The sequence below is a fragment of the Crassostrea angulata genome, chromosome 7 (assembly GCF_025612915.1).
Source record: "Crassostrea angulata isolate pt1a10 chromosome 7, ASM2561291v2, whole genome shotgun sequence".
NCBI classification, from domain to species: Eukaryota; Metazoa; Mollusca; class Bivalvia; order Ostreida; family Ostreidae; genus Magallana; species Magallana angulata.
In genome coordinates, this window is record NC_069117.1 from 52,726,171 (window position 1) to 52,752,953 (window position 26,783).

At 35.9% G+C, this 26,783-nt stretch overlaps 4 protein-coding genes and 1 long non-coding RNA gene across 12 annotated transcripts in view; 1 reads left to right on the plus strand and 4 right to left on the minus strand.

Annotated features, from left to right (window-relative positions):
* Window positions 1-548: 548 nt before the first annotated feature.
* LOC128156868 (uncharacterized) lies at window positions 549-1,609 on the minus strand. Its single transcript, XR_008239772.1, has 2 exons — window positions 1,340-1,609; window positions 549-880 (listed from the first exon to the last, which is right to left on the minus strand). It is a non-coding gene; the product is annotated as an uncharacterized LOC128156868 (long non-coding RNA).
* Window positions 1,610-2,038: 429 nt separating this feature from the next.
* Window positions 2,039-16,481, minus strand: LOC128156151 (Bardet-Biedl syndrome 7 protein homolog). 3 transcript variants are annotated; one of them, XM_052818184.1, is made up of 20 exons: window positions 16,348-16,481; window positions 15,149-15,214; window positions 14,767-14,829; window positions 14,397-14,572; window positions 14,004-14,190; window positions 13,616-13,688; window positions 13,293-13,359; window positions 13,117-13,166; window positions 12,895-13,025; window positions 12,714-12,798; window positions 12,251-12,350; window positions 10,722-10,914; window positions 9,847-9,921; window positions 9,387-9,589; window positions 8,823-8,987; window positions 4,506-4,520; window positions 3,257-3,390; window positions 2,990-3,093; window positions 2,725-2,848; window positions 2,039-2,383 (listed from the first exon to the last, which is right to left on the minus strand). In XM_052818184.1, the coding sequence occupies exons 1-20, from the start codon at window positions 16,384-16,386 to the stop codon at window positions 2,232-2,234; spliced, it is 2,202 nt and encodes a 733-aa protein (XP_052674144.1). In that variant the 5' UTR covers window positions 16,387-16,481; the 3' UTR covers window positions 2,039-2,231. The 3 variants fall into 3 exon arrangements, with proteins under 3 accessions (XP_052674144.1, XP_052674143.1, XP_052674145.1); XM_052818183.1 differs by lacking the exon at window positions 12,251-12,350 and adding an exon at window positions 11,486-11,585 and having other exon boundaries at window positions 16,348-16,480; XM_052818185.1 differs by lacking the exons at window positions 4,506-4,520; window positions 12,251-12,350 and adding an exon at window positions 11,486-11,585.
* LOC128156153 (uncharacterized) lies at window positions 16,417-17,734 on the minus strand. The gene is made up of 2 exons (XM_052818186.1): window positions 17,375-17,734; window positions 16,417-16,496 (listed from the first exon to the last, which is right to left on the minus strand). The coding sequence occupies exons 1-2, from the start codon at window positions 17,643-17,645 to the stop codon at window positions 16,453-16,455; spliced, it is 315 nt and encodes a 104-aa protein (XP_052674146.1). The 5' UTR covers window positions 17,646-17,734; the 3' UTR covers window positions 16,417-16,452.
* Window positions 17,735-19,267: 1,533 nt separating this feature from the next.
* Window positions 19,268-24,234, plus strand: LOC128156662 (uncharacterized). 3 transcript variants are annotated; one of them, XM_052818887.1, is made up of 3 exons: window positions 19,268-19,387; window positions 20,660-20,726; window positions 20,913-24,232. In XM_052818887.1, the coding sequence occupies exons 2-3, from the start codon at window positions 20,690-20,692 to the stop codon at window positions 23,417-23,419; spliced, it is 2,544 nt and encodes an 847-aa protein (XP_052674847.1). In that variant the 5' UTR covers window positions 19,268-19,387; window positions 20,660-20,689; the 3' UTR covers window positions 23,420-24,232. The 3 variants fall into 3 exon arrangements, with proteins under 3 accessions (XP_052674847.1, XP_052674848.1, XP_052674849.1); XM_052818888.1 differs by lacking the exon at window positions 19,268-19,387 and adding an exon at window positions 19,413-19,508; XM_052818889.1 differs by lacking the exon at window positions 19,268-19,387 and adding an exon at window positions 20,010-20,154 and having other exon boundaries at window positions 20,913-24,234.
* A 25-nt stretch (window positions 24,235-24,259) lies between these two features.
* LOC128156661 (neurobeachin-like) overlaps window positions 24,260-26,783 on the minus strand; it is an 87,476-nt gene continuing 84,952 nt past the window's right edge. For all 4 annotated transcript variants that reach the window (XM_052818886.1, XM_052818884.1, XM_052818885.1 and 1 more), the window contains 4 exons: window positions 26,410-26,514; window positions 25,957-26,153; window positions 25,482-25,633; window positions 24,260-25,214 (listed from right to left, as the gene is read on the minus strand). In XM_052818886.1, coding sequence (XP_052674846.1) covers window positions 25,124-25,214; window positions 25,482-25,633; window positions 25,957-26,153; window positions 26,410-26,514 — 545 coding nt within the window. In that variant the 3' untranslated portion in view covers window positions 24,260-25,123. The remainder of the gene's footprint in view (window positions 25,215-25,481; window positions 25,634-25,956; window positions 26,154-26,409; window positions 26,515-26,783) is intronic.

Genomic DNA, 26,783 nt, shown 5'->3' on the forward strand with positions numbered 1-26,783 from the left:
TCATCTTAAGAAAGTAACATATATTTAAAGAAATCTGGCCTTCGATACTTTAAATTGATATTCATTAAACAAACCAAAATTTCAATAAGGCTCATTTCCGCCTACGCTTGCACACAAGAACCAAGCTAGGTTAGCGCTTTTCAGTACTTTCAGTACTTTGATTAATTATACTCTGAGATTAGGCAAATGTTATTGATCAACTATAGTCTGTCCCAAGATATTTTTGCTGCACATTTGAACAATTTTTAATAAAAATACACATGTATACCTGTGAAAGAAGTGCAATTGAAATCGATGAAAGGAAAAAATTACCAAGATAACTTTTTTCATACATTATCATTTTCCCTCATAAAACTTCACAGGAACAAAAACAGATTTCCTACGGAGATTTATAATGGCGAATGTTGACATCTTTTCTCATTTGGAAGTCGCTCTTAATACCTCACACATTTTTTCAATGTTATCATCCGGGCTTCTTAATGGCTGATGCAATGCATATGTCACGACAGCCGTCGTGTGTCTAACCAGTCAAGCAATGAAAACAACAATAAGTATTTACAATCTTTATCTATATATAAAATCAATAAATTCACAAATATACACATTCACACACACACAAAATATTAACAAAAAAAATGTTTCTAATATCTGATTCGTCAATGTCCTATGGTGGTATATTGGACAGCAGTGTCCCTCCAGTGTTCCTCCAATGTGTCCTCCTTCGGTACCACGTCCTAAGATGACGGCTTCCGTCCACCGGCTTCCAGCGTAGTAAGTGAATACTCGAAGGAGGTTGCACGGGTGGTAAGATGTTCAATACCGGAACACTGGTGACTATGGCCGAATCATCACTGGGACATTGCTGGAGCCTTGCTGGAACCTTTTAATTATATATAAATAACAATATTTTCAATTAAACGTTTCACTTTCACAATATTCTTATTTACCTAATTACCGCAACTGCACGCCATACAATCACACCGAACAATACTCGCTCTACAAAACCGTTAAGTGTATTAGACCCCTCAACGTATCAAACACAGTCACAGTTTAAAAGCGTATAAGACCTCTTAACATGTAATATAGTTAAGTGTATAAGACCCCTTAACATTACAAAACAGTCAATGTATGACCAAAAACGCCGTATAAGACTACGAAATAGAAACTCACAAATAAACTAGCAAACCACGCTTGTCACACAAACGCACCATAACTCTACGGTAAATAAACAAGTATGTAAAACGGTAACACGAAAATACTATCGAACACGTATAAGAACAGTTACCTAAAGTCTTAAATATTATAAACAAGACTAAAGTATAAGGAAAAACGAACTTACCCCTAATGGAGATGGTTACCGTAAAAAATACACTTAGCTATACATCGTGTTACTACTGCAGTGCGTGCTAATGGACCCCGGCTCACTGACCAAAACATGGGTATTTATAGCATCATAGTAAACAAATAGAACAGTCCGAGTATAGTCCAATATTGACCAATACCTGAATTGATAAAATTGAGGCACCAAAAAGGATATGAACATAGAATAAAAATCAGAGGTACCCTATAGGAAAATAGTAAGAATGAATAAATCTATTGATTGTGACAGCATAATCCCCGTAGACTTTCAATTTTTAGCCATGAATTGAAACTTAATTGACAAGCTAGAGGGGGTGTTTCAAAAGGAAAATCTTAAGATTTTTTCATACTGTTGAATGAACATTGTCTGAATCAAGAGGTATTTATAAATATAGAATAATCTAAGAAAATATGCGGCAAAAATATCTTGGGACAGACTTAAGTATGAGATTTACCAGGTAATGATTTCAAGAGTTCATTGATTCATATATGTATGTAGATTTATATTATCATTATAGATAAATTTCAGTAATCATAAATTCACTGGCAAAAACCTCTGCAATTTAAAGTGGTTATTGATTATAGTATCTTTTAAACAGTGAAGTTGGTTTGAATTCAATCTCAATACATTTACCACTTTAATAGATGTTGATTCTTAATAATCACAACAACGATCATATCAATGATGAATGACATTTAGTTTGCAATATACACACAAATGTACCATGTATATTCATAAGATTTATCACAGACCAACACATTTCATTAAGGATAAAACATTTCAATAGACGGTTCGTAGGACAGTTCAGTTCTTCATCACTTCCAACAAAGACAGCACTACATTAAACAGAGACTTTGCACACGCTTCATCTTTAAGATGGCCGATTTTCTCCACCAGACTCGAAGAATTGCACAAGTGTTTGTAAATCATAGTTATCCAAGACCTCCAATAATGCAGGGACCCGACCTTTGACATTTTGACCTTTGAACTTGAACTTATCTATGTACAAGTCTGTGATCATTCCTGTAATAGAAAGAGATTCTGGTAACTTCATTGTTAATATGAAGCATATTTATGATAATCATACCCCTGTGTACCTTTTTTTTCATTTTGATGTAAAATTTCTATTACATTTTTAGTCTGATAACTTGAACTTTTTTGCTGACTACAAACTCTACAAATGCTGAATCAGCGTTTGTAGAGTTTGTAGTCTGCAAACAAGTTCAAGTTATCAGACTAAAAATGTAATGTAGCAATTTGGATAACAGCTGAAAGTTTTTCATAGAAATTTGCTAGCTGTCTTGAAAAAAATAAGGTATATAATATAGCACAAAAAATGTTGACACATTTAAATAATAGTGTACCGTAGAGTCTCTCAAGATGGCAGGGCTGTCTTTTGAACTCGGCCTGTAGCTCCTCGGCATCTTCAAGAATTTGCCGATATTCAGGCGACATAAAAGTTGTGTCATTCTCGTGAACCTGAAGCTCCTGTTATATAAAAATTATAAAATAAAACAATATTCTTGACTATATATTGCTATACATTGGATAAATGAAATATAATTAATATTTCAATAAAAATGTTGTAGTCGGGGGAAACATTTTCTCTTCTAGAAATCAACAATCTACCTTAAGAGCATCAATGAGCTGAACTTTTTTGGCTAGGAGGAGTTGGTATTCCAGTTTTGGATGTATCAGGTTCAATGTGTATGGGATTGAGTCATCATTTATTTCTGCAAATGAAAATGTGGCACAAGTCAAAATGACATGATCAAGATATAAGGTACATGTATATTAAGTACCCGGTGTCTCACTGAGATTTGCAAATGCGAAAATTCAATAATCTTAATTCTTCACATTTAACCATAATCAAAATACATGTATAAAGAAATCTACCGTAGGTAATATTGAGACTGATCTTTTTCTTTGTCGCTTCCTTTGTCAACACATCCTTCAGAATGGAGATAGTTGAGATGTTGTCAGATCTAAATATAGCTTCACCTTTCTTGGTGACCTTGGCATTACTACCACTGTAAATAAGCAAAATTGACAACATCAATTAATATAAAAACCAATCAGATTAGCTTTACATTATTCCATGTAAACATAAGCCCTAATACGTAAAAAGAATGATAAATTTAATCTTTATTATTGTTATTGCATGATTTTAACCTGACAGAAATTAGAACTTTTTACATTACATGTCCTACCTGAGGAAAAAATATACATTTACTTTAGGACTAAAATATAACATTATAAACATAAATAAGATGTGTCAGTTCACTAAATTTGACTGAAATATATCCTGTATAGCAGCAATGCATTCCTTTATTTCATACCCATACAATATAACAAGCATAGAAACAGAGATGCAGATATCTGACATTGCATATACACGTAATGCACTAGTTGTTGCCACAATCCAATTTATATCTGAAGTAAGCAAGGCTTTCCCTGATCATATATATGCATGTTTTTTTGCCTCAATTTAGATTTAGTCCTTTTCAGACCGCCATGTATAGTTTCTGTGATATTCACAGAGCGGAAAAGCAGTCGGGTATATGTAGATAAATTTACTTCAGTAAATAATATATGCAGGGTATATTTGATCTAGTTTTGATCACGATAAGCCAAATATGTTGTGGGCATGAATACATTTATCTTGCAAGACAATGTAGTACATTAAACAAGTTAATTAATCTTAAGAGGCTTCATTAGTTATCTACATGTTAATTGAATATACATGTGAAGCCATTAGTACTTAGGCTAATGATTGAAGCATATTCTGGTCATTTACATCTTCCGAAGTCAACGCAATTATTTGCCTAATAATGAAAATATATTCATGTACATATTGCAGGAAGAACAACAGTGTAGCATCAGATACCAGGGTACATACATGTAGCTGTAAGGCAGAGAACCAACAAGTTTGTGGCAGATTGAACACATTTTCTTTTTGTTTTGTTTTTTTTCTTTTAGAAAATAACTTGCAAAGAATGGCAGAATATAACAGGAAATTGGATCAAACTTGAGTTCAAAGGTGAATGGTATAGTGACAAAGGTCAAATTCAGGATCAAGATAACATCTAGTGGAACCAAACAACCAGTGCATGACAAACACGCCGTGCAGGAATAGCATACAAACCTGTCAAATCCAGTCCTGACAAAATCCACATAAATCGTGTCAATCAAACATATAATAAAAACTTTAAAAACATTAAAATTGTAGAAAAATTGTAAAGCAGTGCATTTACCACAACATTTATCAAGCCCCCTTTTGACTCCACATTGAAATATCTATATTTATGGTAATTGTTTTGAGCTCACTACTGCCTCCTATTTTTCCAAAAATTACTTTTTTCAATGTCAGTAAAAATAATGGCTTGAATAAAAGTTGATTAAAAAATTACAACAAGAGGCCCATGGGCCACATCGCTCACCTGAACAACAGTTCCTTGTAACATTCTATTTCATAGCAAATGTTATTTCTATTTTAAACTTTGAACCCCTTTCTGGGGCCCCAGGATTGGCCCGGGGTTAATGGTTGGCTTTAACAACTACACTATTTGAGGATCCTTGCATTATAATCTCACAAACTGTAGCATTGTAGTTCTCAAGAAGAAAATTTTTAAACATTTTCTAACATTTCTATGTTAAACTTTGAACCACACTTGGGGCCTCAGTATTGGTCTGGGGGTCTTGGGGCCCAAGTATTAGTCCGGGGGTCACAATTTTACCAATTTAGAATCTACAATAGCCAATTATGCTTGCATAGTAATCTCACAAACTGTTGCACTGTAGTTCTTGAGAAGAAGATTTTTAAACATGTTCCCTATATATTTCTATGTTAATTTTGAACCCATTCTTGGGCCATAATATTAGTCTGGGGGTCACGGCTTCCCCAATTTAGAAACTTTACAATTTGAGAATGCTTGCATAGTAATCTCACAAATTGAAGCATTGTAGTTCTCCTCCATAAGATTTTTAAACATGTTCCCTCCTATCTTTCTATGTGAAACATTGAACCCCTTCTCCTGGAGCCCAAGTATTAGATCGCTTCTATAATTTAAAGTTTACACTATTTCAGGATCCAAGTAAAATAATCTCACAAAGTATGACATTGTAGTTCTCGAAAAGATTTTTTTAAACGTTTCCTATATACGAGGGTCAATCAAAAAATACGAAGACTTTTGTCATAGTTATGTTACTTAACGTCGTATCATTACTAAATTTGGTAGACATAATTAAGCAATAGTTTCAAAGAATTTGCAAGGAAAAAAGTTAATTAATTTCTTTATTTCTAAGAATTATTTAGAATTTAATCCTGCAAAAATGAGGTCACGGCGCACGGTCAAAATTTGTGTTATGTCAACAATAAACCATATAATGTTGAAAGTAATATCTCTATTAATTGGGCATAAAACCAAATAATATTGAAACTTCAAATTTAGTATAGTCATGGTATTCTATGTACCAAATAATGAAGGGATATATTGTTTTGTCGAACAGATATTAGTAACTAAAGACAGATAGTCCTCTTTAGAGTTGACTAAAAACATCGACGTCGCCGGACGTCACGGCGCAACGAAAAGTACAAATAAAATGGATCTAACTCAGGAAAAAGCCGATAGAAGCTGTGAAAATGCTCAATGGTGCAAAAAATAAGTCAACAATTAAATGCAAGTTTGTGTTTAACTGTAATAAATTTTGTGAGGGTGGCGGTCATTGTATTTTGAATATAAAACAGTCCGAAAGAGAGCAGAATATCTGTAAATATTTGGTCAAAAAAATAAGTAACGTAAATCGACGTTCAGGGTTATCCTTACTGTAAACTAAGAAATACACGGTAAGAAAATGAAAACTTTAATGAACTAACTTATGATTCTCGAACAAATGTGTGCAAATAAGATGTTAAGTGGTTCAGTGCCATTTTAAATTGAATGGAGAAAGGCACAAGAGACTAAGCATGATATAAAGATGGGGTATATCTATAAACTGTGCATGTTTAATCTTGACGTCATGTTTTGAACATTACCGTGCGCCGTGGTGACAAAACATAATGTTTTTAAAAAGGGGTAACAAAAATACCGTTTCATCAAATGGACTAAAACTTCGCATATCAATAACATAAGTGTCGGTGCAAAGATTAATCTGTTAAATATGACTTTCATGAAAAACATATGATAGACAGCAACATTGTCTTCGTATTTTTTGATTGACCCTCGTATATCTTTGTTAAACTTTGAACCCCTCTTGATGCCTAAGTATTAGTCCGAGGGTCATGATTTTAACACTTTAGAATCTACAATTGCCAAGGATGTATGCATAGTGATATCCCAAACTGTTGCATTGTAGTTCCTGAGAAGAAGATTTTAAAACAGTTTTTGCCCGGGGGTCACAATTTTAACATATAGAATCTTCACTATACATACAAGCTTTTGTATAAATATTGGAATTTCTGGTGCAGTGGTTCTTGATATGAAGATTTTTAAACAATTTTCCTACATATTTCGATGTTTAAGTTGTAGCCCGGACCGCCTGGGGCCCCAGTTTTGGTCCAGTGGTCACGATTTTAACAATTTAGAATATTCACTATATATACAAGCTTTTGTGTAAATGTTGGAATTTCTGGTGCAGTGGTTTTTGAGAAAGAAATTTTTTTAAACATTTATCCTATGGATTTTCATGTTAAACTTTGAACCATGCCTGGGGCCCCAGTTTTGGTCCGGGGGTCACAATTTTTACAATTTAGAATGTTCACTATATATAAAAGCTTTTGTGTGGATATGGGCTTTTTATGGTGCAGTGGTTCGTGATATGAAGATTTTTAAACATTTATCCTATGGATTTCTATGTTAAACTTTAAACCCCGCCTGGGGCCTTAGTTTTGGTCCGGGAGTCGTGATTTTTATAATTGAGAATCTTCACTATATATACAAGCTATTGTGTAAATATTGGCATTTCTGGTGCAGTGGGTCTTGAGAAGATGATTTTTAAACATTTTTCCTACGTATTTCCATATTAAAATTTGAACCCCGCCTGGGGCCCCAGTTTTGGTCCGGGGGTCGCAATTTTTACAATTTAGAATCTTCACTATATATACAAGCTATTGTGTAAATGTTGGCATTTCTTGTTCAGTGGTTCTTGAGAAGAAGATTTTTAAACATTTTTCCAATGTATTTCAATGTTAAACTTTGAACCCCGCCTGGGGCCCCAGTTTTGGTCCGGGGGTCACAATTTTTACAATTGAGTATCTTCACTATATATACAAGCTTTTGTGTAAATATTGGCATTTCTGGTGCAGTGGTTCTTGAGAAGAAGATTTTTAAACATTTTTCCAATGTATTTCAATGTTAAACTTTGAACCCCGCCTGGGGCCCCAGTTTTGGTCCAGAGGTCACGATTTTTACAATTGAGAATCTTCACTATATATACAAGCTTTTGTGTAAATATTGGAATTTCTGGTGCAGTGGTTCTTGAGAAGAAGATGATTTTTAAACATTTTTCCAATGTATTTCCATGTTAAATTTTGAACCCTTCCTGGGGCCCCAGTTTTGGTCGGGGGGTCACGATTTTTACAATTTAGAATCTTCACTATATATACAAGCTTTTGTGTAAATATTGGCATTTCTGGTGCAGTGGTTCTTGAGAAGAAGATTTTTAAACATTTTTACAATGTATTCCCATGTGAAATTTTGAACCCCGCCTGGGGCCCCAGTTTTGGTCCAGGGCTCAAGATTTTTACAATTTAGAATCTTCACTATACATACAAGCTTTTGTGTAAATATTGGAATTTCTGGTGCAGTGGTTCTTGAGAAGAAGATTTTTAAAGACATGCACCCTATTTTCACTGTTTCGTAATTATCTCCCCTTTAAAAAGGGTTGTACCCTTTATTTTAACAATTTAGAATCCCCTTTTCATAAGGATGCTTTGTACCAAGTTTGGTTAAATTTGGCCCAGAGGTTTTTGAGAAGAAGTCAAAAATGTGAAAAGTTTACAGACGGACGGACAGACAGACAGACGGACGGACGGACGGACGGACGACGGACAACGGGTGATCAGAAAAGCTCACTTGAACCTTCGGTTCAGGTGAGCTAAAAATTATTTATTCATATCAATTAAACTCCATACAAAAGATTTTATTTCCATCTAAAGAACTACAAGCAAAACTTCACTAATATATCAGCACAAATCTTTTGTATCAATTTTGGGCAATTCGCAGGAAAACCCACAAATGAGATTGCATTTAATATAATAATAAACATAAGAGTAATATATGCATATTTAGTGAAAACCTTTGCATTTTACATTAAATGTATCAAGCCTGAAGTTAGTGATGAAAAAATTAAGATTTGATCTATCAACCCAACCACTTAATAATGAATGAAATAGATTTTTAAAAAGCTACTAAATGAAAGTTATCAAAAAGTACGAGAAAAATTCTCCATTGTTCTCACTCACCTGTAAACACACTCGAGTTGAGTGTCAAGGAATGTGGACACAAAATGGAATGTGATACAGTCCCCTGGGGGTGTCCTCTCAGGGAGCTCAGGGAGACAGAAACAGACCCAGGAGTGGACCTCAGCCAGACTGAATGGCCCTGATAACTTGATGGTGTTCAAAGGCCTGTAACACAGTTAGCACTCTGACAATGTCTGTACTTCAAAGTCCAGTTACCATGTTGAGGAATCCCCATTGTTTGTTGGGGTTCAATGGTCGTGATTTTTGAGGATCCAATCAACTTAATATTAGTACTGGGTAATAGAGTTTACCCGCTATTTTTTGTAACAAAATGGTTACCTACCATGTAAATGTAATACAAATCAGTAAAATATTGATCACTTGTGAAATTGTGAATCTTCCTTTTGTATTTCTTGCTATCAGTAATAGTAAAAAGAGGACAATTTCTGTGGCTATTTTGTAAAATCACTGAAAATATACCCATGCCAATTGGTTTTTTATGATAGATTCTTGTTATTCCCAACAGGTAAAATCAATATCACATCACTTTATTTGAACTCATACCTTGCATCATCGAACACATGGGTCCTCTGATGTAGAGACAATGGCTTGATCTGGTACTGCTTAACCCGACAGGTTTTCGGTTGGACCCTAGGGGTGATGTATGCTTGAAGGGTACCATACTGCCCCTCAATGGAGCGGATTTTAAGCTCTAGACGAGTTGTGTTTGCTTGGCAGCGGTAGGTGGCCAAAAGAAAGTTACCCTCCTAGAAAATTAAAACAAAAATCAAGAAAATTAATGCAATAAGTCTATCTGTTAAAATCAATCTGTATTTTCTTCCTTTTTCTTCATTTAACAACTGCTTTAGTGGTGTTTCAATTAAATAAACATGTAAACATTAATGAAAAGGGTGCTTATAGAATGGTCATGTATAAACATCAAAAGGGAGATTACTCTGGTTTACTTTGAGTATACTCTGACCTTATTAGCAAACACTGTCATATGATCACGGATTGTACTGACCTCAGGGTTACAGGCGCTGTAGCTGACCACCGCTGAGTTTTTCTCCACATCCAAAAGATCTATGGGGACATCACTCTAAAACAAGAAATCAGATAGCATCATTGCATCTCTTAATTGTTTCTATTATACATTTACCATATTTGATATACAATGCCAGTAAACAATCTAACATGAGGCCTACAGGCCTTAATGGTCACCTAAGTACCATAACCCTTAGACGGACCTGACAGTGGGTCTCATTTTTGCATTTTAAGCTTCATTTTGGAATCTAAACCATAATCCCTAATCTGAATTTGATGTTTAAAAAAATTCAATAAGGGAAGGGAAGGGGACCAAGAGTCAGAAGAATCTCAGATTATTTATATCCTAGGTCCAGATGCCAAAAATTGCACAGGAAATTAAAGTAAATTCCCTAAAATATGGTCGCAATAGGTTACCCGAGTGACTTAAGGGACCTAAAAAATTTACATGTTCACTATATGGCTAAATTTCTCATTTGTCAATATTGGCCCCATCCTAGGACCTGAACCTCTGAAACAGGGACTATGAATTTCACATCACAGGCAAAAAGCTTCATGGACATTATTACCAAGCATATAAATTTCTCAAATATATATGGGAGTAGAGAAGATTTTCTAAGATTTAATGCATTTTTCCTATATGTCCTTATTGACCCCACCCATGGGCCTGAACCCTGATCCATAGGCCATTAGTTTCACAATTTTGGTAAAAGACTTTATGGACATCATAATCATACATTTAGGTTTGTTTTCCAACATGTGTGGGAGTAGAGAAGAAGATTTTTGAAAACATAGCCCTTTTTCCTTAATTGTCCCTGTACAAAGACATTTTTACCTTTACAAGGACACTGTTACCTGCAGAAGGACATTGTCAATAGGTAGCTGTAACTCTAGACTCAAGGTGTAGCTGGCATCTTCACGATTCAGAACAAATTTGTCATTGATGTCAAAGTGAGGCACTGCAGATATTGCGGTTTTACTGGTGGCCGTTTGCTGGTACTTCTCTCGCTCTGTAACTACCTTCTGCTGCAACTCCTCTAGCTCCCCTCTTGATTAACAAAATCACAGAAAACTTAAATGAGATCAGGGATTATATCTAAGATGAATATCAAATGAATTAAATCAGATGAATACTTAGATGGATAAATTATCATTGTGCAAATATCTAAATCTATATCCACACAAGCATATAAGAGAAGCCAATCATGAATCTTAATTGATATGCTAAAAATAGAAATAACTTTAGTGTAGTACATGTACTAAGCACAGGTATTTACAAATAATCTTCAAATTGTGTGAATTAATCACAAGACATAAATTGTGGATTTAAAAAGTCCTTGATATGGAGATCAATGCACATGTTTACAATACATGTATCAGATTTTAAAAATCTTTATCTATAAATGATAGTTTTAAAAATGACCGATTTTAAAACTGATCCATATATTCTATAAACTGTAATCAAAAAGTTTACCAATTTGGTACAAAAACTGGGCATAAACAACAACACTAATACTAGCATTGAAATACAAGTTCAGACCCATAGTGGCTAAATCTTTGAGGTCGCATACTTACATCAACAAAGAACTCATGTACCGTGTTTCTCCATTTATACATACTTGAGTGAGTTGATTTTGGCTTTGGCCGCTGTGTCTGGAATTATGGGAGTAGAGCTCAAGCCTTTGGACATTTGCTCGGAAGTCAACCCTAGTACCCAACCTGTGCACATCAACCCAGTGTTACAGCAGACAGATAACTGTATTAGAACCAGAAGCATGCCAGGAAGGTGTAACAATGGCAGACGTAGTCTCCAAAATGCCAGTGATCTAAAAACCCTAGAACATTTGATTTTCTTCAAAAATTAACCCCTAAATTTGTTTGATATTTAAATTTTCAGTAAAGTTATTAACCCATTAGCTTCCTGGCATGCACTGGTTTAATGCTGTTGGAAATATTCCAGTAAAATTAAAGCATGTGAAACGATTGTGAGTGTGAAGGCATCAATGTACTGAAGTACCGGTAATTGCAGGAGGGTAAGTATAAGGTGTGACATGGAAAAAACTCAAGGGTTGCCATGATAAGGAAACAATGTTAATAAGTAATTCATGGAAATAGAGAGGAAATTCACCCATTTTGCTCTAGAGCCTTTGTCAAAGGTATACAATATCAAGCAAAAGAAATGGTTTTAAAATTTACACATAAAATTAAAAAAAAAATTAAATATTGTTATTCTGACTCTATATTTGTTGCCTAGCTGAAAAAATTTGAAGAAACACAAAATACATGTAAAAGAAAACCACTGGCAGTCTAGAGCATCGTGTTTTCAGGAGAAATGCTGCAAACTGTGCAAAAATAAGCTGATCAAGCCATGAGACCCTTGTTACCTAAGACCAATAATTTTTTCGCGCCCCTGGTCTGAGAGATGATAAACATCTGGCCCGCTTTCTTTGATATTGGGCTCAGATGTGAGAGCACTGATCCAGCCTAAAATCATCCAGCAACAGTCAGTAAAATGGTCGAAGGGAGTTAGCAATTCTAAGGTCTTTCTTTTTGTAAAATTGATAAAATGATATAGATATACATCTGTACTTAAAAAAAGATATAAGAAAATCATAATTCACATGCCTGGGAGTTTGTGCTGGTGAATTTTTCATTCAGAAAAAGAAATATCAAAATAATGACTCAAAGAACTAAGAGATGTTTTTTCCTTTGGAGAATATTTGATATAGCTTTGTATCTTTTTTTGTATGACATTAAAATTTTCTATTGCATACATGCACATTCAGTTGTACTTTACTTTCTTTAAATAAATGAAGAAGTTAAAATAAATTCTTAAATCATTCTGACCTGCATATGTAGAGCAAACAATCTCGTCAAATCCTTGTGTAGCTATTACACCTCCTTGTACTGAAGTCACACTCTCACTTAATTGCTGCAAAACAGGCAAGAGTTGGATTTTTATTACATTTCAATTTATAGACCATAGTTGCATGGTTTATTAAATAAATTGAAAAGAACGAGTGCTTACCTGTTTAAATCTAAATATGGGTTCGTCTGATTCGTCATAGCTGTAGATCTCCACTAGACCGTCATCTCGTCCAACAATCAGGTCAAGGACACCATCAGCAGTGATGTCATAACTATCAAGGGCCAATACTCCTGCAAATTACAGAACATAAATATATTCTTTGTTTTTATGAAAAACTTATTTTCTAATCCAGTGATGAAATTTCTCAGGTCTATTTCTTACCTCCATTTCGTTTTTCATTTGGCAATTCCCAGCGATGTGATGGAGCCATTCTGAATAAAAACACAAATACATGTACATGTAACTCCTTCAATTAACAAGTACCATCTTAAAAAAAAATTATTACATGATTTTAAACTGCTATATTTCAATCAATCAATCAGCCTTTTACTGCTTACCTTCCGATTTGAACTAGGCCCACTCTTCCATCAGATGTCCCGTACAAAATCTCATCCCCTTCCTCCCCTAGATATCAAGGGCATAACCAAGTGTTAAAGAAATATTGGAGCATTTAATGAGATACTAATATCAGTCTACATTGAATAGATAATTTGTGTCTTTCATTTGCAAATGACCACGTGAACATTTTTCACTATGTCTTGAAACTTTCACTCAAGTAAAATGTTCAGCAAATTGTGAAAAAAAACCCAGAATGTTCATGTATTTTAACTGGACAGACCCTAACAAAATGAGGAATATCTTGTCTAGACATCAGACTCACCCCCATCATTTCCATAGAGCTGCATCACTGAGGGAGGCCCAGGGACCTCCACCTCGTATAGCAAATCAGAGTCCTGCAAGTACACAAGTGTCTATATATAGAGAGTACAAGACAGATACACTCTATGTACATGTTATTGACAGAATGAACCAGTATTTTGAAAGAGACTCTTTATTTCTTCGATGCGTTTTACATCTCACTTTCTTAGAAATGTGTTCATAATTTAAAATATCTGGTAACTGTAAAGAAAATTTGAAATCAACTTGTAAAATTTTGAAAAAAATTGAATAAAACAAAAATGTAAAATCATTAAAGCAATTCAAAACAACTCCTTCTAAGCTTCCCATAGACTATTCAGATATGTATACTGATGGGTCATGTGACATACCTGTAAGACTCGTAATACTCTGTCTTGACAAGCTAAAACTGGTGTGACATCTGGAACCTTATTGGTTGGAATACAAATGACATCACAGATGCTGTCAGCTGACAGAAAGTGGTTGGCATCCTTGCAGTCATGGTAATGATTGTAGACATAGTTACCACAGGTAAATAACTCTGCTCCTTCAACATACCTGTAAAACAAAGCCTTTGATTACAGGATTTATAAATCTGACACAGTTACTACCGGTAACAGTAACCTTGGACATTCATATTGAACATTAAATTTCCTTGCATTAAACAAGCAAACACCAAGACACACAGAACTTCAAATTCCTTAAAAGTTATTGAAAATGTAAAATTGCATTAACCTAACAAACACTAAGGATTACTCAATTACATTGTCTGGATTGGTTCCGCAAGACTGGTGTCAAAGCTTAGAAAGTTCTTTCCCTTTTTGGTATAGCCTTTGATCTCTGACCCTGAAGTTGCAAAAATTCTCTCCCTTGTTCCTCCCACTGGTCCTCCTAACTCAACGCGAGTTATCTTCTTTTTAAGCGTGGCATTAAAAACAGGCTAAACAGAAAAAATATTCAGTCATTTTCCCTCTAGGCTAAAAAAGAGCTCATATTTTGACATTTAAATATATTTTCAATTTCATATCTTTGCATTGTGACATTATGATAAGCTTGTCCAGTTTTTCTTTAATATGTTTTTTTTTTCTTGTTTTTTTTTTTTTGGGGGGGGGGGGGGAGGGGTTAAGTTCATACCACTGCTTCTCCTTTCTTCATTCCAAGACACTGAAGCTCTCCATTGTGATCTCCCACAACAATCTTAAAATAGAACAGCTAGGTTAGTGGGGTATAAAACACTATTGTTTACATCATAGCTATATCTAGGAAAGGTAATTTTGATAACAGTATTTATAAACAAACCAGGTAGATATACTGCTTAAACCTAGCTTTCAGGATCTCTTTGACAAGTTTTGTTTTGTTTTGATGATTCTATCATCATACATTACTGACAGATGTTAACTATAGATGCAAGTCATACTGTATAAATTAGTGAATAATACCATTAACACTAATTAATGGTCAATGACTTTTTTTCATTTTATGGTAACGTACTAAATACTTATAAATATATCCTTACTCTCTGTGGTTTGCCAGGAATCTGGGGAGGAAGGAGACGCATGGACTTACTGGATGTGACACCCACCTGAAATATACCACAAATTAAAGTAAATCTATTGTATTGCAGGCCGATTCACTATCACTTCACACAAATGTATTTAGTTGAATCAAATGTGAACTACAAATTTCTTCCTTCAAAATGATAATCAAAAGTGTGTGTCATCATCAAAATCATTACTGTTTGGTGCAAATTCTTCCAAAGTTCTTGAAAATATTCCTCCAAGCACTTGTCATTAAATTGAATGACACAATTCAAACACTGCAGTGACATACATCAGCAACCCTAATGCCCCAGTCACACATTCACAGATCAACTCCACGGTTCTACTACCGAATATTTTCCACGGTTAACACCGGAAAATCAAATAATAGTTAATGCCCCAGTCACACATTCACAGATCAACTCCTAGGTTCTACTACGGAATATTTTCCACGGTTGACACTGGAAAATCCAATGATACGGAGTTAGTACGGATGCACTACAGAATGGATACAAATTGATACATACGAATTACTACGGATTTATACGGAGTTAAAACGGACTTCTACGTTCTAAAACGGTTTAGTAAGTTTTTCTAAGGAAGTACTACGGTGGTTTCATCCGTAGTGGAATTTTGAACATGTTCAAAAATTGTCGCAGCTATACAAGTATTGCTACGTTTGGATACGATAACAGACGGAAAAGCCACGGGTAAATACATATCGCCATGAATGATTCCGGATCGCTTCCGTAGCTAATCCGGCATTTAATCCGTGAATGTGTGACTGGGGCATAAGCTAGCAACGATATGACTGATGTTGCAGTTTTCCCACTATTAAATACTTTACAGCTATGTACACTGATTAATTGCCCAATGATATTACGGTAAAAAAGACAGGGATTTTGCGTCAGCTAGATAAGCAAAAGACTTTTAAAGAGAATCTCTCTCACTCTCTCTCTCTCTCTCCCCGATATCATGCTTATAGGGTTAAAGATTGTATTTCAAAACACATACAAATAAAATAAAACGTTTACATGCTGATATGGTATAAAATAATATCGACAACAAGGCCTACTTCAGACATTGACAAATGCAGTCTGAGGTAAAATCATTCAATTCCTCGACGTTTTCATTAAGAGCTTTCAAAAAATAAACTACTATATTTCAGGACAATAACCTGCAGGTAGTCCACCCGTGTAAGATTTAATTCCATCATTTTGAAGCTTGCTTTTTATTCAACTGTCCAGCCGCCTTTTTCTTTTCTGTTTTTCGTACAACAATTTCAACCGGAAGTGCAGATTGTATACATACTCCGCAGAGAATCACCTGGATCAAAAATAAATTTATTTTACTGTAACGAAAGAACTCAGATAGCCAATAAAGAAAATCAACTATCGTTAAGATATTTGCAGTGAATTGGTTTTTTTAACCCCTATCTAAAAATATATTTAAGAATACAATCAAAGTACTGATATTACTTAAAGCTGTCATTCTTATTCGCAAAAAAACCACTGAATGATTGCTCAAGATGGTGGAAGGGGGCACTTGTTAAGTTTATCTGAACGATAAAAATTAATATGTAGATAATTTCGTTAAATTCGACCATTTATGTTGTTGTTTTTTATCTAATTTAAATAAATAAAAACTGAACACAACTAAAAATCAAGCCATCCCGGATTATAAATACAATATATGCATGATATGTAGGAACATTATTATTGAATGCTTATCTTTAAAATGTTTAAAAGAGGATTTAATTTTGCATTTTCCAAAAACTAACCTAAAATCTAGATATAAAACACTTGGGAAAATGATATATAATCAATATCACATCTATAATTATATATTATAAGTTAAGTACAAAATCAACGAGATGCATGTAAAACTAGGGACGTATATGTTACTGTATATACGTCCGTGGTAAAAACAAAACCGATATTAAATAACACGTACAATTCTAAAATGTTGAAGCAAGTTTTATTTTTAAAGATATATTTTGATGGTTTTAGTTTTAGACTCAAAGTGGAAATAATTACTATAGTGCAAGGATCAAATGCATGCAGGCACAACTCAACAAAAGCCATTTATAACTTATTCAATTAGAACAAACTACAGAACAATGACTGATAAAATTGTCATTGAACACGAAACTATTGCAAAGAAGCAGAACAGTTGACTGAAAAACAAACACTGTGTCCAATTACCTGAGCGGTTTCCTCTACAGTACAAAGTCCCTAGTCTAATCACCGCCTCAAATATGGCATACACGGCCTTGACATACAGAACTAGTGACAGGTGCGACCTCAAGGTCATAGCCACGTACACACCTAAACCGATCATAGGGATGTCCTCTAACCACGTGGTAGCAGCTGAAAACACATCCGGGTTAAGATCACTCTCTGGTTTGGAAATGTCCATGTACTTTAAATAGAGCTCCAACACAAAAGTCAAGGTTCCAATGACACAGAATACCATGATGACGAGACACACGTCAGAAAGGAAAGGGTCAAGGTCATGTCTGGTAGAGATATCAGCAAATAAGCTCCAATCCAAGGTAAGGTCAAGACCTTCAAGGACGAATAAACTGAGCAAAGATCGAAATGTCATCCTCGTTTTAAAGAAGTTATTTTGTTAACATTGAGTATGAAATATTTAATATATATGTTTTGTGATAATTTTAGAATGGTGTTTAGTCAAGAGATGGGTTGCTTTATATAAAATGTAACTGAGTAATCCTCATGTCAAGTAATTTTTATTTTCTTAATTACTTTAATAATATAATTTGTAGTCAATCAAAAGTTTAGCAATTACGGATGATTTCGATATGCTCCAGGCTTGAGTATATGTCTGTACATTATTTACGTATTTTGACTTCCAAATATCTAAAATCTATATCAATGTATTATATGACTTACAATAATACGAATCAATCAATAAAAAGTTGATAAATTATACAGAGCGCAGCAGTTGTGCTTTTATCAGTACACTAGGATGGGCCGCTTTCTATGGTCACGCTCAGTAGCCTGGGATGTTGTAGAAGTTCTTGAATGATACACCACACACTTATCAAACCTTCATCACGTTACAAGGCGTGTTCCAGTTTGAGCAACAGGAACGCAGTTCGGAGCATTAATAAACATTTGTTTGTAATAAACTATTTGAATACAATGAGCCAGACTGGAATTCCAACATTTGTGTGCAAGTTAGTTTTGCCATGTCAACCATACAGTGGTCGCTTTGTTTTGAAACTAAATGTCACAATGCGTTGAGTTTCTGAAACAATGCAGAAATTAATATGAAATTAATGTTTTCTACGAGCAAGTTTATTGCTTATGAACATGTAGATTCAGAAAAATACCTGCGATGGGTGTAAGTTTGTGCGGTGGCTAAGTAGCATAGGAAAATGTCAGAAATCTCTTTATTGGAACATCAAGTACGAGCAAATTATTTACACCCCGGTAAAGCTGAATTCCATATGTAGACACAGAGAGTCCGACAGATCGTATATAAACATACCACTTACGGTGACATAAATCATCTCCATGAAATAAGGCCGGGTTTTTGGTCCACTCTGTCCCCAAAAACGTTTCTGTGGGACGGGATAGAAATCCCTTGACTCACAAAAAAGTAGAGCCGGGTGGAAGGCGAAATTAAGGCGTAGGTTAGGGTGGGGTGAGGGGGTGGGGGTGGCACTGATAAATGTGTATGCATATTGGAACAATACTGAGAAAATGACTACATATTCCAGTGCTTCCAAATATCACGCACAACAATCAATTTCCTAAACAACCTTCAACTAGAAATAGATTATTCCTTTGATAAACATTCAATAACATCATTACAACATGTTTTTATATCTAAAAGTATATTTTGATTGAGAAAATCTTTTTGATAACACTTCAATAGTAATTTCCCATGACTGTTTGCCTAGTGTGTATGAAGTAATTCAACTCTCGTCCACTCAGTACTCAAGCATCCCCTTCTTTAATGGGCGCCTATGAAGACACACCCTCAGCCGTCAATCAAACATCATACAGCATCCTATTTCATTGATAGTAACAATCAAAAAAGTCGAGGCAACTCCCAAAAAACACTTCAAAATATCTAACGCTGAAATAAATAAACCATTTTTTTTATAATGTATACTACCCCGTAACGGAGAGGGAGAAAGAACTGTATCCCCATCCCACCTCTGACGACCCAGAAAACCGTGCAAGGTGAGTGATTAGCGGATTATTAACTGTGCATTTCCTAACGCGACTGGTACATTTCCTCTCTTCTCCCATAATGAGTAGATAACACTCAACCTCACACCCTCGCAGAGTCCGGTGCTTCAAGGTAAATATTATATACTTATATATGTATAATCAGTTGCAGGAGACAATCGTTCAAATCTCTCAGAGAACTGCTTTTTTTACTACATAACAAGTGAGTTACGACCATTTTATTTTGTGCGTATAGATAACTTTTCTTTTTAAATATTTATTTTACTTTTTAAGATGACATTCATAATATACCACTGATATTTGTTCTTCTAATCTTCGCGTTAACTATATTTCTTTAGAGATTTAAAAATTGTATTAGCTGGCTATAAGTGTAATGTATGTTATGCAATGAATAGTTGATCTTTGTGGTACGGAGACAAAGCGCTCTGTGTCATACGGTGGGCGGGCCCCAACACTCCAACACTCACTATTATACCCTCGGTGTCTCCGAGTAGAACTTTCCATCCCGCCTAAAGTTAAACGCGACTCTTCAGACATCTGGAGTACTTAACACGAAGACTTACACAGCTTTTAAATAAAGAAAAAATAACTATTTGTGGTGAAATAACGCTAAAGAGTTTTTGAAAGTGACAGTCGCAATGGCTTTATCAGAATTTAACACAAATTCTGTAATGCGATCCCCTCATCAATGGCGTTATCTAGGGGCCGTGTCGCTTTATCTCGGGGGACACAAAGCGGAATGTTTTAAGGGCCCTAAGGTACGATACCATCGCGCTCTTGGTAATATGGCGTTTACTCAAAACTAATTATAATAAACAATTTTCTTTAGAGTTTTAAGTAAACCATTGTACAACGCTTTTCCTAATTGCACGCAACAAAATTTACAAAAGGTATGTTAATAAATTTAATTAATGCAGCTGTGCTTTAGTCAAGTAAAGAGATGTTTTCTTTCGATTCGAATTTCTTGTAGTTTACATAATTCATCGATGTTAACATCGTGTATTGTAGTATTTGTCATCCTGATTCACAGAGTGCACCAAAAGTGCGCGAGCCGAGAGCGGTACTTGTTTCTCGGCCACTCAGGACTGATCGATAAACACAGACTAATCAGTCTCTTCTAAATTAAGGAGATGAATCTGATGGAGCCATTTTCTGACTTTTTTAATAAGATGAACATCGCAGTGCCGATACAGCGACATTCAAGCGAGGTCCCCAATCTCTCAGTACTGATTTGAGGCCGATTCTGTTTCTCTCGTTTTCTAGGTGTGCAGTGTACAGACAATTGGTTTGGCCATGTGGTGGAGAGTAACAATTTACATCATTATTCTGGGTAATTATACGCTTTTAAACGAAGTAACCTATTTCTTGACTCTCAAGACTCAGCGGGCCCCTAATAATATCCTGTTTTCTCAAATCTTTCACCTCCGCGATATTTATAGTTCTGTTGAAAAATATTTTTCTCCCTACACTTAAAGAGATCGATGAATCATTACTTCCACTCGTTCCATTATTGCAGGTAATGTTAACGGAGATGAAACGGTTTCCGGCATGCCAGGAGAAACCCACACGACATCTAACCTAGCGTCGTCAGTGTATCTAACATCGTCTACAATGACCGCTCCTACCCAGGAGATAGAGCCCTCCTCCGCCACTAACACCGGACCTACTTCAATAGCAAATGACCTTTCTACTGTAGCCTTGGCCCTAAAAAATAAGGTCGTCTCAAGACCAAGCGGTCAAGTTTTTGAAACTTCAGCCAATGTATCATCCAGCGAACATTTTGTGTTTTCAACAAAGAGCTATGTGTCTGAAAACACAACGGAAACATCATCAGTCTCGTCGTCGTCCGAATCGTCCGTGTTCGCGGGATCATCATCGAACGTTGTCACGGTACACAGCACGACTTTACAGCCATTTACAGCACCATACAGCTCCATTCACAGCGATAGCATCACCTCACATCAACCCGAAATTTCTGATGGTACCATTGTCCCTTCGTTAACAATATCTACAACGGAAATGACTGATTCGGCTAGTCAATCAGAGACATCGAGTTCTGTGTTGCTTAATACAGGGAGAATGATCGTCAATATACAGTCAACTGCAACAGATTCGGTCATAAGTAGTTTTTCGTCGCTACCAACAGCCTCTGGATCTCAGCCCTTAACCTCTTCATATCAACCATTAACCTCTTCATCTCAGCCATTAACCTCTTCAACGCTACCACAAGTATCTTCATCACTATCATTAACCTCTTCAACGCTACCACAAGTATCTTCATCACTATCATTAACCTCTTCAACGCTACCACAAGTATCTTCATCACTATCATTAACCTCTTCACTGCAACAACGAACTTCTTTATTGTTACCACAAACACCGCTAACCTCTTCGTCGCTACCACTAACCACTTCATCGCTACCATTTACCTCTTCGTCGCTACCACCGAACGTAACCTTAACGAATGTTATAATCGCGACAGACACCACAATGGTTACATCGGAAGACTTTCACAGTTCAGCAGTATCATCAAGGTTCGTTGACTCATCAATGGCTCCATCATCTTCCTGGTCGTTAAATACATCCACTGCAGAAACTCTTACAAACATGGACACCTCGTTGCTTTTAGAAACATCAACACACACAGTAATGAGCTCTTTTGTTGATAATTCCGTAAGTCTTCAAAACGCAAGCGATTCAATATCAAGTTCTTTACCAAAGAACACCACCCCCCATTCTCCATTTCAAACAAGCAGCTCTCTAGAGGAGAGTGTTACAACACAGCTTTCCAATGTCGCAACTTCCACACCCCCTTCTGTTTCCCCCGGACTGGAATCGCCTGGGACCTCACTTTCCTCTACGGACCACGCCTCTCAACATTCCATCATTTCATCCGATGTCCTGGGGTCTTCTACAGGGCCCAGTGAAGCGTCTTCTATCGCCCCAACACACGCAACCGGCCATGTGGTCAACAGTGTCTTTCCGTCCATGACCCAGCCGGTCAGTAGACCACCTTCTGTTTTTACCACTATTTCCGAGTCGGTAACCAGTGGTAAATCACAACATTCCGTGGAGTCTAGCGCTAGTTCAACGACAACAGAGTTTACAGCCGTGACCTCTAGTTCTAGTGATTTCCCCACCAACGTCACTGTCCGGCCAACAGCCACAACGAGCCTACCGCATCCCGAGGATATGCAGTTTGTGAACCAAACATTTGAGATGGTATTTCAGGGAAACTGTGAACCACTCCTGAAAGATAAACTTCTCTTGAAGGCTTTCTGGAATCAGTTACAAGAAAAGCTTGTCCACAAATCTTATTTGGTGAAAGCTGATAACATTGCCTGTGAACCTTTACGAATAACTTTTACATATGTCTTCATTCCACAAAGTTATTTCAAACAACTGTGCACTTCCCTGAAAGAAATAGTAAGTGATATTCACATTAATGTTACAATATCCGGACAGTTGGAATATTACCGAGCATTGAAGTTAAACACGGAGTCCACGATTACGTCAGACAAAACTCCGCCGCCCGGGGCAGCGGGGCTCGAGGAGATTGACCTCATCGTCCTCATCGCCGCAGGCTCCTTCTGCCTCGTTTTAATACTCGTGGGCCTGGTGATCTGCATTCGCGAATATTACCACCGCAAAAGAACACGCACATTTGAATTCGCTAACATGTATCAGGCCGAAGATTTCACACTAACGAAAATTCCGCGCCCTGCTGTAACTTACACGGAGAAAGGCGCAGACATCAACACCAATGGGCACAGTAATGGCGATGCACATGAAACAGAGAAAGAGACTCTAATGGAGAGTATACAGCTCCGTGTCAATTCTAACGAGAACGGACTGATGGTGGGCATCACGGGGACACTGGAGAGACAGTCCACCGTGTCCCACCCATCGCCTTCACCCTCACCCCCGGGGAGCGAGCACGTGCAGCTTGTTCCTAAGGAGGAGGAGCCACTACAGAGCCAGGACAACCCCATCTACTATATTGATGATGATCACAGTGAGTAAATTTCACTATCAAATAGAGAAGGAGGCCATTTTAGATTTTATGCACAATATTTTTTTCCAGGTCCGAGTGTTTCGAAAGATTTCAAATTAAATAACTAGCATTAATATATGAAGAACCTTTCGTAGATTGGAACCGTGAGTGGTTCCAACATACAAGGTGTTCCTTTGAACAACCATGATGTTTGCAAAAAACAGAGGTGCATACCCTGTGTTAAAAGTTATCACATCTGTGATCACGCTAAGTACTGTATTTCAGTGGAAAGACAATTATATCTTGACTTCAGTCCACTGAGGGATTGAAGGAATTTTGCTGTTTAGAAATTGTGAAGGATTTCTCATATACCGATACTCAAAACGATTTACTGCTAGCATTACTTGTAATCATCTGTTGACAAAAAAATCTGTATACATGGATTGAAGTTGTACATTCGTTTTCATATAAATGTATGAATATACTTTAAAGTATCAAATACTCATATAGCAATATTTTACCAAAATTGTGTTATTACTACTAAACAACCGAAAATTCAGTCAAGTATGGTTCAAATTCCACACTAAATTGTGTTTTGTTTGTAGCTGTGTCCCCATACTTCCACTTGATTTAAATATGTGCGTTATATGTACTATTGTGTCATTTTAATTTCTATTTCTTCTGCATTTTATTTAAAATATTGTAAAAAAAAAATGCATTCATGTTCTCCTATACAACATTTCAATGCAATCTATGTGCAAGTGTATTAAAGACATACCCAGTTTGTATTTTATGAACATCATTTTTAAAATAAAAAAAGATATACTGTCATAATCATGTTTACTTCTTGATAAATGAAGAAAACAGAGTCTGAGTGTAATAGTTTATTAGGCTATGGTTCTATTTATAACAACAAATCACAATTTCCCTTACAAATCCAGCATAAAATAAAGACAAGCAGCCATTGGTTAGTGACTGATACACAACCTAACACGCCATGAGGGATGAGATGATATGTATGTGCACTGTGTACAGGGCCAGTTGTAGCCTGTGTCCCCCATACAGTAGTCTGTGTCCCCCATATAGAACCCCCAGCCTACAGACATCAGAGCTACGAAGTCAGGATATATCTTAGATATGAAAAAAAAATGGCTGGGCACTTGAAGAAAAAAAGCTATAATTTCATTAAATAAGCCATTATTTTGCATAATGATATAATTTTTTACATATGAAAAAGCTGAATAAACATTTTTGGTACATATGGGTTTCAGTTCAGAACTAAAACTTAACAAGCATCTGCAGATCTCCTTAAATAGGAGGAAATATCACACCAGCTGTCCAATGGAATGTTATTCTAGTAGACATACACTTTGAAAGCATATTCCATCTATAAATTATGTGTCATTTTTCCACTGCACTTGTGAAAAAATAGAAGTATGTTGTTCATGCTTTATAAATAAATATTTCTCTAACTATCACAGATTCCCTCCTAACTGAATATAAAAAACCCACTCTTCTAATAAACAGCTACATGATTCCCTAATATTAAAACACATTTACGTCCGGGCTATGAAGTCAACATTGCACAGAATAAATCCACAAACAAGATATTGCATCGCAATAATTCATACAGTGACCTAAATTCAGGGGGAGGGGGAGTGTGCCCTCTGTGAGCATCAACCCAAAGCCCCACCCCCACACACACTGGAATGTTGGAGACTAGAGAGGGAGTGTCAGTATTTCTCCTGGAACTCGTGGTGCCACTTGTTGAAGTCGATGTTAAAGACCAGCAAACATCCTGTGCCAAGTCCTGCTAACAAGAACCTGTAAAAGATAGGTATGAAAATAAAATGGAGAAATTTTGAATCAATAAAGGACATATACATAAATACATCATTACTGTTAAGAAATGTAAGCATCATTTGGACAAAGAACGTGTAGGGGCAAGGCTTTCAGACCCCTCTTTTTATTATGGACCCGAGTTCAAATATTGTTTTTATTTTAATGACAGCAATCATGTCATTTGTACATGGTTTCCCAATGGGTCCCCTTATCCATCTATTTTCAGTACAATCTGATACTAGGACTTACTTGTGGTCGTGCGTTAAGGCTAGTGATTTGATGCTACTATCACACGGGGGGTACGTATACAGAAGAGTTAGATCATGTGACCTCCAAACTTCCACGATCCCAGAGTCCCCACCCAGCATCATGTACTGTCCGTCTCGACTCAGTATCATCGTCTACAAAACACAGCGTAACAGTATAGTGACATACCATTGCAAGGATAAGACAGATAGACATGTACCATATTCACTAAATCATAAAATTGAAATTGTCAACCATCCACTTATACAATCTGTTCATTAATACGGCAATCAAAAAGGTCATAATATTTGTAAAAAAGAAAGTAACTGAATTTGATTCGCAGATTCAATAATAATAAATCAAAATGCTGTTTTGTAAATAAATTAATTTAAACATAACAAAAATATCCCAATTTTAAGTACAGCGAGTCATGGATTGATTCTCCATAGTCTACATTTTGATGAAGTAACAGTCTTACATGTACAACATCTCTGTGATTCACATTCTGTAGCAGACGTCCATTGATGCTGAAATTGCATATATGTCCCTGGTCAAACTTGACCAGTACGAAGCCCTCTCTGGACACAATGATAAGCTCTGGGGACAGGCAGCCTTTGGGAGGGTCCAGGGATCGCAAGAGGTCTCCATTCAGAGAGTGGACCAAGCAAGCACCGCCTGTTTAAACATCAATTTAACATCATATTCATCTATATATTTGTGATTTAATTTTTCAAGTTAACTGATTTGATATATTACACAATATTTACTGAACAATTTTTTCCCAAAATAAAGTAATTCTTATGAGTAATTCATAAAATCCAATTGAGTATGCTTTGCCATGACATCACAGTTTTGAGATGTTTGTATAAAAAAATGATAGCTGAACAGTGCCATACAAACTTTTGAGGTAGATGGTGAACAGTTATGTTACCTTTTGAGCCACTCAGTACTAGTCCAAGTTCAGCGAGTACAGCCACACAAATGACCTCTGACTCGTGACCGGTGAGGGTGGCCTTTGGGGTGGGGTGTTCTAGACCTGTAAAATAAAACACAACCTACAGCACAAGCCATTCTGCATTCTTTTCTAATCTCTAGATAAATAGCAACTAAACAATTATAAACTGAAATGTTATGTATAGCATTATAAATAATAGTTATACCAGTTCCTATAGAGTTTCTCAACAGGTCAGAAATTATCATTTAAATGACAAGTTTTCGTTTAGAGGTGAATAAATTTACTTTCCAATTTTTTCACACACTGGTTCTGAAATTTATTTTATATTTCATTTCACTGAAATTAAATAA

Excerpts from the sequence above, each read along its gene's own strand:
- LOC128156662 (XM_052818889.1), top strand. The coding sequence starts at position 20,035 with ATGGCTTTATCAGAATTTAACACAAATTCTGTAATGCGATCCCCTCAT. Across the intron at positions 20,155-20,659 it reads AATGTTTTAAGGGCCCTAAG|GTGTGCAGTGTACAGACAAT; the intron begins GTACGATACCAT and ends CTCGTTTTCTAG. Across the intron at positions 20,727-20,912 it reads AATTTACATCATTATTCTGG|GTAATGTTAACGGAGATGAA; the intron begins GTAATTATACGC and ends CCATTATTGCAG.
- LOC128156153 (XM_052818186.1), bottom strand. The coding sequence starts at position 17,645 with ATGGTATTCTGTGTCATTGGAACCTTGACTTTTGTGTTGGAGCTCTAT. Across the intron at positions 16,497-17,374 it reads CTGTAGAGGAAACCGCTCAG|GTGATTCTCTGCGGAGTATG; the intron begins GTAATTGGACAC and ends TTTTTGATCCAG.
- LOC128156151 (XM_052818184.1), bottom strand. The coding sequence starts at position 16,386 with ATGATGGAATTAAATCTTACACGGGTGGACTACCTGCAG. Across the intron at positions 14,830-15,148 it reads TTCCTGGCAAACCACAGAGA|ATTGTTGTGGGAGATCACAA; the intron begins GTAAGGATATAT and ends TTCTATTTTAAG. Across the intron at positions 13,026-13,116 it reads AAATGAAAAACGAAATGGAG|GAGTATTGGCCCTTGATAGT; the intron begins GTAAGAAATAGA and ends TGTAATTTGCAG.